At 39.3% G+C, this 11,612-nt stretch overlaps 1 protein-coding gene across 1 annotated transcript; it reads left to right on the top strand.

Moving 5' to 3' along the window:
- The first annotated feature begins 1,428 nt into the window (after positions 1-1,428).
- On the top strand, positions 1,429-11,185 carry CUNH7orf57 (chromosome unknown C7orf57 homolog). The gene is made up of 6 exons (XM_009638715.1): positions 1,429-1,612; positions 2,386-2,494; positions 2,623-2,785; positions 8,049-8,149; positions 9,204-9,340; positions 11,109-11,185. The coding sequence occupies exons 1-6, from the start codon at positions 1,429-1,431 to the stop codon at positions 11,183-11,185; spliced, it is 771 nt and encodes a 256-aa protein (XP_009637010.1).
- The last annotated feature ends 427 nt before the right edge of the window (positions 11,186-11,612 follow it).

The following is an 11,612-nucleotide window of genomic DNA, read 5'->3' as shown; positions in this document are numbered from 1 at the left end:
CCGGGGGAGTCGGGCCGCGCCCATCCCTTTTGTTCCCCCCGTCCCCGCCCCCCCCCCCGGCCTTGTGTCTGTAGGCAAGCGTAGCTCAGACAGTTGCTGAAGCCAAGCTGGGGAGAAGAAGCTTTTTTGTCAGTGTCAGGTGAAGAGCTTGCCGTTTGGATGGGAAGATCTTGGTGAGGGAATGTGGAGCCGATGCCTGGCCTGTGCTTAGGGCTGCTGGGAGAGTACCACTGGCGCGGTTTCTTCGCTGGCTGGTTCCCACCTGGTTGATTTTCCTCAAGTACTGTCTGAGCTCTAAGCTTGTGCCGTTCCCGAGTCATTTTGCCTGGTGTCCTCTTGCACTCTGAATGACATTTCTGCATTTCCTCCTTTTGCAGAGGTCTTCTAGAAGATGTCAAGTGGAAAAAAGCACTCTGAAACACTTTGCCCTCTATGTGAAGCCCAGTAGAGCTCACCCTGTTTGACTGGAAGTTGGTGATCCCTTTTAGAGGGAATTTCAATTTTGTTTTTTTAATCTTAAGCCACGGCATGCAGTAGAGATCCAAGATAGTGGCAACCCAACAAAGTGCAAAGGAGAGTATTTGGGATAATTAGGTCCCGCAGTTTCTGATGGACCAATTAGTGAAGTGACAGCAAGCACAGTCTAATGTTTCTTTGCCCCTGAGACCAGGGAGAGCCAGTGCTTTGGGTTATCATTTCTTGGAGCTGAATGTCAGCATAGCTAACATTTGCATGTACCTAGGAGCTCCTAAGTAGGCTGCCTGCCTTAAGATAGTTTCCTTACACCTACGAAACGGCATTTGCTGCACTTGAAGTCACTTCAGTAAGTGTTCTGTGCACCTTTCATGGCATAATTCCTTAGGCTGTTTTGTTCTTCCTTGTTTGCCACTCCATTTCCCCATTAGTGAGGATTTATTTATATTTTCTTTTTGCTCACTAGTGTTGAGAAAGTGTTGTATTGAGAAGCAAGGGTGTTGGGTGGTTTTTTTATTTGGAGAGGCGGGTAGTTTGGGGACTGGGTTTGGCTGTTTCATAGGTAAAGACCTGCAAATGGACAGGTACTGTCTTTGCTTTCATTAATGGGTGAGGAGGAAAAGAAACCAAAGCCTTAAGTGTTTCCTGATGTCTTCTGTGCCTCTTGTTGCTCTTGTTGTCCTTGGAAATAATTTTCTGCATGAAGATGCACAATCCCCTGTATTAGAACAGTTTATAGGAAAACTGAATGCTGTTTCAAAGCAAAAATCAAGGTATTCCCTTGTTGCATCTGATCCTCAATTCCCCCAGAATAAGCAAGCCTGCTTCTTCTGTCTCCAAGCTGAAATGTGGCATGTCGCTCAAGTTTCAGGTCAGCTTGGTTTGTTAGTTGCCTGAAAAAGGAGTTAACTTTTACCATAGATGTTTTCCATTATTGCAGGACAGTAGTACCACATGCCACTGAAACAACCAGAGAAGTCGGTAACCTTGAAGAGCCCACTTCCTCCGACATCCCAGATTCCGGGTCTCAGTGACCTTGCAAAAGCTCCCCATGAAGTGCCATCTGGGTGCCGCAGGAAGTGGATCAAAGAGACCGATTCAGCTTACGTCAGGCTGGCAAAGCAAGGAGGACGACCTGGTGAGCATCTGTCTCGTTTTTTTGTTTTTCCTTTGTTTTCTTTGGCTTTGCTTGAGTGTGGTGGTATAAAGTGCTTGTAGATTGTACGGAAGAATCCTCTGGAGTTTTGAAATTAACCTGTGGAAAAAATGAGCAATTGAAAATGTGGTGTAAGAGGTCACCTTGTCAAGATATCCTTGCAGTCTATTGTGTATGGGCACCTTTTAGCAAAATGTGTAGTTTTGCACTGTATCTGATCTAAGTGGATGATGACGATTTAGCTGCATCTGAATGAGGTCTTTACAATTTATGCTTGGGCTATTTAAGTAGCGGTCTGGTGAAAATGACGTCACAAAAAAGCATCATTAGAAAACTTGGTAGAGGTTTATAAAGTGATTTTTGGGATGCCATTCAGTTTGTTACAGTGCTGTACATATTCTGTTCTTGTACCAAGGTGATGCGTGGTTTTGTTGTTTCCTCTGTTGAAGAAGGAAGCTTGAGGAACTTGAGCAGATGGCTTGCACACACGATTAGAGCAGGGTGACAAATCCAGACATATGAATTAATAGACTGGTAGAAACATGTCAAAGCATTTAGAGCAAGATAAACAGAGTACAAGTGAAACACAATGCTGCAGGGTTCTGACTGTCTGTTTTATCAAGGAAGACAAGTGCTCCTTACTGAATAAAGTAAACATTTCTTCCTGATAAAACAGCCACCTGAAAACAAAGGTAATGTTTTTGCAACCAGGTAAGAAGTCAGAAAAGTAGTGGCTTTTGTCTTTTTCTCTCAAGACCTACTGAAGCACTATGCTCCTGTGACAAGGAGGTCCTTTCCAGCAGCACATGCTGCGCCTGACTGGTACTCCCACTGCTCCAATTCCCCAGCGACCGATAAGCCACGGTAAGTCTGCTGAGACCCTGCACAGTTTCTTGGGTTCTCTTTTCACATGTTTGTTTTTCAGAATAATTCTGTACTGAAGTACAAGATCTAATCCCTGATGCAAACAAGTGTTAAATCTTTGCCTGCAGGAGCATTGTTTCCTCTCTACCAGATTATATGATTCACAGAGAGTTTAAGGCTGATGACCATCATGGTAATAGTTATGAGCCGAGAAGAGGGCCTTTTGATTTTGATATGAAAAGTGTTTGGCAGCGGGATGCTGAGGACAAAGAAAACACAGAGAAAATGAAGGTATGATGGAGAGACACTCTGTGATGGTGCTTTGTTTGTAGAGCTTGTGGAGACACTTCTAGCTGCGCCTGTGGGTTCTTATGGAAGGGAAGCTGTAGTCCACCCAAGTTTCTGTACTCTAGAAGCAATTTTTATATTGCAGTTAGAGAATGAGAAGAAAGATGTGTTTCTCTTAAGTGCTGCAGGTATAGCATAAGAACCAGAAATGCAGTTTCCAATCATATTATATGGTGTGTATACTTAAGTGTGAATGAAAGCCATAGTTAGTTTCTGTCTTCTTATGCATTATTTCCCCTGCAATTCACTCTTGGTGAAGAGAATTCTTGTTTTGTGATCTTGGGGGAGGAAAAAAGGAGGAGGAAGGAATGGAGGACTCTTCCAAAAAAGAAGTTTGTTTTAGTTTAAAATGCAAGAGAATCACCAAAGAGACTGCACTAGGTATATTTGAATGGAATGTGTATCCAAGACAAATAAGTACAGCGCAAGCTATGCTCAGAACAGACTTTTCAGTGATGATCTTGGTGTTTCGTCCCGGAAACCTCCCTCCCATCCTCCTTCTTTCATCCTCCTCACCCTTGCCCATTTTAGATGCTGAGACGAGTGCAAATTCAGAACAATGGCTTGTGTAAATGGGAACACCTCATTTCTGAATAGGCTTGGGAATGTTTACTTAATCTGTGGAAACAGGCAAACAAGCAACATATGCCTAAACTATAATTTTCCAGATGCTTGTAGGTGAAGCTTTTTATCAATCAGAGATTTAAGGCACTGAAAATAGAGACATAGCCTGCCATGGAGCCTCTTAAAGGATTGAGCTAGGAAGCAGAAGAAGTGCTGTCCCTCGCTCCCTTACTTAAGAACCAATTATCTTCAGTGCTCTGAGAGTCAAACTTAACTTTGATAACAGTAAGTGTAATTCAAGTCCATGTGGCGACTGGTAAAGTGAGACTGAGGTCCATTTCTTCTTGGATGGAGGTTGATCAAGACCCAGTTTCATTCATTCATGTGAATGAAAGTTCCCATGTGTTTTATTTATCACCAAATACAAAGTGAATATGTGTTACATATTCAGCTCAGATTTCAAATCTGCTGAGGCCCTGATACACTGCTCTTCAGGAAGCTGAAGTTGAGTTTTGTCTAAGGTACTAAATGTACCAAATCTTTAAGATTAGGTGCCTGAGAAGGCAGATTCTGTGTCTCTAGGTTTACCTCTACCTCCACACCACAATCTCTGAAATGGTTGACCTTCGCAGTACCTTTCTTGTACCCTGAAAAGCATCTCTTATCTTGAAACATCACATGGTGCTTCTTTCACAGCTATTTCTTGTATACCCCCTTATAGGAGCTATCCTGTGCTTTGAGTACCTTTCTAGAGAGTCCTCAAGTGATACAATGGAACTAGCCCTACCAAACAGTCTTGATTTTAGTTTTCTCACCGTACATCTTGTGTATCGAAGTGTTGGAGATGTATGCCAAAGCACTGCACAGGCAAATTTCTAAGCAATGGTCAATCTATTTGTTTGACTATGTGATGGTACTGCAGCAGCAAACTACCTCCAGCATTTAGGTGAGACTGACTGTATTGAAAATATTTTTCAGTCAGTCTGACTAAGCAGTTGTTCAGAAGAGAGATGCGCGATGCAATCTTGGAGGTAAATCCCAAAGGGCGCCCTCAGGGACAAGTGCAAAAACACTTTAACCTCTAAGGGTACCTCTTCCACTCAGTTTGGAAAACATTGTTCCCAAGTGGGTCCTTGCTTTGGAGCTTTAAGCCTTTATGCCACTTTGTACTGAAGTACTAGAACCTCTACTGTTCCTCATACTATGGTTGCCACCACGTAGAGGAAGACTGGAGATCACGGGGACCATTATATCATCCTCTGTGCCTCCAGATGGATTCTGTAGTTCCTCCCTAATGCTTTAGTCACGAGGATAATTCTTGTTCTTCTGGGAATTTTGCAGAGCGGCAAAGACGTGTTAGTGCATGAAGAATTTAGCCTTTGTGCTCGTGGCAGTAATGGACTACTAGTGCAGGTGGAAGCATCCTTTCACCTGTACGTCATGTGGACCTGCCGGGTTGGGTTGAAAATGCTATACCTTAAGAAAGAGGCAGGCTTATGTATGGGTGGGAGATCAGTTGGAGGTGGCATCAGGGTTAGCATCAGCATTAGGCAATCTTCCTATGGCACCAGTAAGATTACTACTTCATGTCTGAAGTCATCTCTTTCAGGCATTTGCCTGAAATGTATGTATATACATGCATATGTACATATGTATGCAAAAGGATTAGTCATCTGACATCAGGATTTTACCTTGGAGAGAGATTTGAAATGTAATTTAGAATTCTTCCCTGGATCTCAGGGGGGCCAGGATTTCATCCGGGGGCTTTTAGCTTTCCATGCTGGCAGCAGGTATCCATTGTTCTTCATATACCAGCCAGGCACAACACATATCACTGCTCATGTTTCTTGAATCTGAGATGAATAAATGTGTATGTATAATAAATGTAGGTAGTAATTTTTAAGGTATGTCATTGCCATCTCTTCACAAAGGGAGAAAAGGCTTTAAAGCAAGAACAGGTAAAAAATGTCCTGCGTGGTTTGTTTTGCCTGGGAAACTTGACAGCTGTTAAATAGAGGCTTGTCCAAGTGAAAATGCCTCCGCAGCTATAAGCATTGGGTTGTAGTGGCACAAGGATCTGCTTTTAATGCTGAATTTGCCCAGCGAAGTAACAAACAGCACCTGATTGGATTGCAGATGCCCTCCAAAACCAAATTCTGATCTCTTCCCTTGCTTTTTTTGTCACTCATTAGCTGATTTGAACAGCGGAGAACGTTTTGATACCTGCAATTTATGCTAGCGTGTCTCTAATACTGAGAAAAGAAAGATGGCCTTTAAAACAGTGTGCGAGACTTGCTAGCAGTCTTTGCAGGCTTTTCTCATTGCCTTTCCTTTCCCCTTTTTTTTCCTTGACTTTAGTTTTGACAGTTGGGCTTTTGTCTATCTCTAGACAAAACCCCTCTAGGCTTCCCCCCTCCCCCTGGCCCTTAACTAATTACTAGACTTCCTCTTCTAATGCTTCTCTTCAGTGCCAAGACGAGACTTTCATCTCTTTGCCTCTACTGTTTGTATATCCTGCCTATCAAATCAAGTTGTTCTGTGTTGCCCTGTGTGCCATCATGCCTTCAATATGTGACAAAAGACAGCTGAGTTTGATGATTTCTACTTCTCTAATTAATCTTTTTTTGTCAGTTGAAACTGTAGGTAACTGTGTCCTGGATCTGAAATGGTACAGTTTAACGATAGACAAGAGACAGCACTATCATTTTTTGCACAATAGGGTAGCATTTTTGAAATGTAAAGCACAAGTAGGCTGCTTCAGCAGAGAATAATGTTAATGGATTTGAAAAGCACTTCTAAGCAGCTAATGCATTTTTTAACCTCCAAGTTGGACAACAGACCCCCCCTCTTCATCCGCTGTCACTGCCTCTGACACCACTGCATGCTCTTGCTAGTATCATCTCGTCTTCTTTGACAAGTGCCCTAGTTTTTCATCTCTTTAAGCTTCAACATAACATCAGCCAGGCTGAAATTTAGTAGCCCATCCGCTTATTCTTTGCCAGATTCTGGAACTTTTCTTCTGATGAAACTCTGACTCCACTGAAGTCTGTAGGGGTTTCAGGACTAATGTAACACATTGCTTTTCATTGACATCCTGTTTCAGAATCAATAGAACTGTCTGTCCTAGGCTGCACTTTCTCCCAGAAAATAAGAAAACTTATGCTCTCTGAACATTCAGGTCTGCTTCTTTTAGTGGCTTGTTAATTAGTTCACTGGTTACATGTATTCAAATGCTATTATACTTTTCTTTGCTCTTTCCATACCAAATGTACGTGGGCTCCTTGAGAAGTCCGTGGTGTGTTTACATCTATTTTGGAATCTTCTCCTCATGAATGTTTTCATGGGAGTTGTTTTGTAGTGCCTGCAATACAAGCACAGCTGCTGCTCATCATCTAATTTTTGCACTCTGTTCGTAATTTTTTCTCTCTGTTAACTGTATTGCAGTAGGTATGTCCACATAGGTCAAAAGTATCTTTATCCTTAATGTACTTTTAAATTTACAGAGCAATACATTTCACTTCTAGTTACCCTGTTCTGATTTTTTTTTTTTTTAAATAGCCTGCGAGTAATACCTCTTATCCTATTGGGTGCTCTCCTGTGTCCCATGTTTAAAAGAGAAAATGGTCAAATAATATCTGGGTTCTAATTAAAAGGATATATTAGTATAACACAAAGACTTTGCTAATAAGCTTTGAAAATTTTGTGCTGTCTTCAGGACTTTTTTTCCTCTCTTCATGCAATGAAGGAAGCTGTAAATAGTCTTTAAAGAAGTTTTGTTTTTTCTTTAACCTCAGAATTTCTTAGCAGCTATTCGTGAAAAATACCTGGGAGTTGTTGGGGATATTGAATTTAAAGCTTTTGTTCGAGAGGGAAGTAAGTTGACCCTTCAGCAGCTGTTGATTTTGATTGAAGATATAATAAATAGCCTTGATGTATGTTGCTAATGTTTCTCCATTGCTTTTTGGTTTTCCAACTTTCAGTCCTAGAGTTTGTGGTGTTATTTCACTGGCTTTCTAGGTGTCATCTTATCTTTCTGTCTTTCAGTCAACACTGAGTTTCTTTACCTGTTATGAGCAAGTAAAAGATGATAAAAGTAAAATACACTTTTCTGTTGTATGCTTCCCCCAATAGATCTGTATCTGTTTGAATTTCAAACCTCTAATTAATGTACCACAACTGTTTTCTTATTGTATGGGATGTTTTATGCTTTGTATTCAAAAAAAAAAAAAAAAGTAGTAATTAAACTGGAAATAAATTTCTGGTCCCACTGACTTTAGTAAGACTGGGATGTTTTTATACACTGCATACAGAGAAATGAGGCAAGATGAGAGGTTGCAGTGGGTAAGTTTGAATTTGAAGCTTAACTTTGGGTTGAAGTGTACTGTGAGGGAAAAGCCTGTGGAGAGCACATTTTGCAGTATTGACATACTGAACGAAGAGCTGATCTTACCTAGAATAACTAACTAAGGTGCTGCTTTATCTTTTGCTATTTATGCTCCTCTACTCTTACTTATGGAAATAATATAGATAAGAGAGTAAAATTTGAAGATACTTAGGGCCTTTAATATAACCTTAGAAAGTGAATCTTCTTGGTTATTTTTATCATAACTGTTTTTATTACATTAAGATTTCTCTAACACAGGTAAAACTCCCAGCTATAACCCCTAAATATCCAAGCAGAATACCGAATGTTTCCACAACCAAGGAATTTAGTGGGAAAAATAAGCTTTCCTTCCCACCTGTGTAAGTAGTACACTTATGAAATTCATTAAACTCCTAAGCCTGAAACTATTTGTGCATGCAAGTAATATTACTCCTTGTGAAACTGCTGAGATTAGTGGATATGCGTATGGACTTTGTGGATCCTTACTGCTACTAAATTTGCTATCATGTGTGATACTAAAATAGTTTTACAAACAACTAAAATATTAGCACTTTAACTCTTACAGGAAAGCTATTCAATATAACTTTGCTTTAGGAAAACTAAGCATACAGTTGCCTGTCTTCATGTAGCACACTTTTATTGTATTCTAAATTGTCTGGGTTTTTTTTCTCAGTATCAGTGAACAGACGCAAACGATTATGTGCATTGTTAGTTCTGTAAGCATAGGTTACACAGAGACAAGTAGGACTACCATTTTAAGAAAAGACATAAACTGTAGCCTATATAAGGTCAGGCACAGCAAAAATACTGTAATGAACACCTGTAAGATGATAGTCTTAAGCAAATTATTGTATCATCTGTGTAATCACACCATCTGTGTGAATAACTGAATTGTTTCTGCGTATTTTGTCTTAAAAATTTATTACACGGTCATCAATAATCCCAGTATGTTTTAGAAATAGGTTCATGATGCAAAATAAGTGATTAAACTGTCTAATGAACTTAAGAGCAACTCTGTGACAAAATTTCATCTTTGTGCAACACATAATGAGTATTGTCAGCCTTTTTTACTTATTCTTTCTTCGTGTGAATTCCCTTTTTCACTTTTTCATCTCTTAACACCAGAACTGTGTAAATATTATATGTACAGAGTTCAAATAAAATGGATGGCTTTTCTCATCTAAAATTACACATTACTGAACCAGGCATAGTTGTGTGCTTTGGTTTTTTTTTCTTTTTTTGTTGTTCTGTTATTGTTTTTTGCTTAGATAATTATATGTACAATATATGTTTAGTTACTTGGAAATAAACTATAAGGCTATTGCCCTTTCTATGCAAAATAAAATTTTCCCACCTAATCCCCATTTTTGTTTACTTATGCTATTGTTTTCTTTAATATATTTGGATTTACAGGCCTGCTCAGAGAAAAAGTGAAGCAGTAAACTTTAGCAAATTAATTAGCAATGGTTATGGGACTGACTGGTTTCAGCAGTGTACTGGATGGGAAAAAAAGATTCAAGAAACATCAGAAAATAGTGAGCAGACCACAGGTAAAATTATTGAAAGCTGTTTCTTTTAAAGTGAGTTGGGATCTCAAGGTAGAGATCTCAAGGCAGAGGGTAGCCTGAATAATTTGTGTGGCTCTCTTTGAATATGATGAGACTTAGTGAATTACTATGCTTAGCTTACAATACCCTACGACCAGCTAAAGAAAAGAGTGCTCCTGTTTGTAGTCAGCAAAGGCAGGGGCTTTCATGTATTTTTTTCATCTTTACAATTGCTGAAGTATGCTCTGTTCCAACCCAAGGGCTTCTGTGTTTCTGTAAAATGCTGCAGACTTCCTTTTCAAATTTAAGCAGACTGTAGGATATTTCTTGCCTTTTTGTTATGAAGTCTTTGGCCCCTAATATTTTTCTGAAAACTTCTGTGACAAATGTCATCGATACTTGTGTTTAAGAAATAGATTGCTGTTCATAAAAATTTGTCAAAATAAATATATGTGCATCATTGAAGACAGTGGCACTGCAACAGTTTTAGTAGAGAGAAAAAAAGTTATCCAGTGTTTACCTATGATTTCAAACCGCACTTTGTCATGCACAATGGTAATAGCTATGGAAGACATCACTTGGAAATACTTAGATATAAAGGTTAAAGGGTGGAAAATTCCCTTTACTTCTGTCAAAGACCTGTTTACTTAGGCTTTTTACAGTGGCTTGGTTACCATGGTGGGTATATCAGTTTTCTATAGCAACCTTTTAAAATGCTATTGAACACACACACTGCAAGCTCCAGAACTTGGTTTTTTTATTTATTTGTATCAGTGAATGCTTGTGTGTACTCTGGGGATTGTCATGGCTTCCTTGACCTTGATATATCAATGTGTGCAAGTCTGAGGCCAGTTAATTTAGTTTCTTTGGCACTTTAGCACGTCCTGAATTAATCTTTGTGTCTTCCATTAATATATCTACAGTAATTTTTTTTTTTTTTCTGTCTGCAGAACCTCTTCCTCCAGGTGAGTATCAGAAGAAAACAGGCAAACAGAAAACTAGAAGTTGTGTGTTACTGTTCAGAACTAAAACTAAGAGATGAAGCCAGATCTTGGTCTGGACCTGAAAGAGGGTTCATAACCTGAGAAGCCACTCTTCAAAGTCAACTTAAGTATCCAAACTCTGATCATGCAGAGGATGCTGCCTTGGGAGGCACAGTGACCTAACAGTTCAAGCGTGGAGCTTTAACGTGCTCTTCCTTAGTGTAAAAGAAAACCATGAATATTCTTTTTTTGTCTTCAGATTCTATTTAACTTTCTTGTGCGCTGACATTTTTCTTTTCCATTACTGTGAGTAAAATGAAAGGATTTGGGATTTTCGAAACCTCAAATTTGTTCATTTGGTGATAGTTGATTTCTTTAATGCGAAGTGTGCCTCTGATGGGACATTTGGGGTATAAAGAAGCTGAAGATCTTTCAGAGTAATCATGATAGTAGTTTGGTTAAAGCAACTGGCAGTGTGGGCACCTTGCAGCTCCCTTTTGAGATGGAGCTTTCTCTGTTATCTCTTGTGCAGGATAAGTCTAAGACACATCAGACAGGAGATATAACCCATTCCACATGTAAATCTATAACACATTTGTTTTGGTTTATAGATTTGCATCGTACTGCAAACTTTGTAGGTAGCTTGTCTATCTTGTTAGTTAAAAATTACAAGTACTGGAATTTGTATGCATTTGGGCATGAGAGAGAAACTGAAAATTTTAGTTGACCTTTTTATTCTTATGGTTGAAGTTATCCTAAGAACTTTAATCTTTTTTTTTTAATTGCAGATTCAAAGCCATCACAGTCTGAATCAGCACCTTCTAGCAACAAGCCAAAACCACCATTCGAGGGATGTAATAAGTAACGAAGTAAACCTGTTGGGGAAAGTAAAGCCTTATATGGTCTATATAGTCCATTATTTACATGTTTCTTAGATCACTTTTTATAGTTGAACTCATTTCTGATTGATAAGTTAATTTGATTTATAACATGAACTTCATTGTGCTTGATTACAGCAAATTTTAAAGACCAGGCAAGAGCTGTCGGTGTGCATTCCTAGACCTTTTCTTACTCTAATAAACAAAATAAAGTGAAATTTAAGTTCTCTCCTACACCAGACTAGTGCTCCTTTGCTGTTGTCAAATAGGGTTACCATGATCCTGCTGACACAGTCATGCTATCGATGTGTCCAGACCAGCACGTTTCTTTAGTTAACTGCAGTTATACTCATGACCTATGCCATAAAGAAAGGTGGAGGGGAACTGTATGGTATGGGATGAAATGTAAATAGA

The sequence above is a fragment of the Egretta garzetta genome, unplaced genomic scaffold (genome assembly GCF_000687185.1).
Source record: "Egretta garzetta isolate BGI_Z169 unplaced genomic scaffold, ASM68718v1 scaffold264, whole genome shotgun sequence".
NCBI classification, from domain to species: Eukaryota; Metazoa; Chordata; class Aves; order Pelecaniformes; family Ardeidae; genus Egretta; species Egretta garzetta.
Note: the sequence above shows the minus strand (reverse complement) of the source record. Positions and strands in the feature narration are given on the sequence as shown.

Bases quoted from the DNA above. Each gene is read 5' to 3' on its own strand.
- CUNH7orf57 (XM_009638715.1), top strand. From the start codon at position 1,429: ATGCCACTGAAACAACCAGAGAAGTCGGTAACCTTGAAGAGCCCACTT. The intron at 1,613-2,385 runs GTGAGCATCTGT...TTTTCTCTCAAG, and splicing joins AAAGCAAGGAGGACGACCTG to ACCTACTGAAGCACTATGCT. The intron at 2,786-8,048 runs GTATGATGGAGA...TCTCTAACACAG, and splicing joins AAAACACAGAGAAAATGAAG to GTAAAACTCCCAGCTATAAC.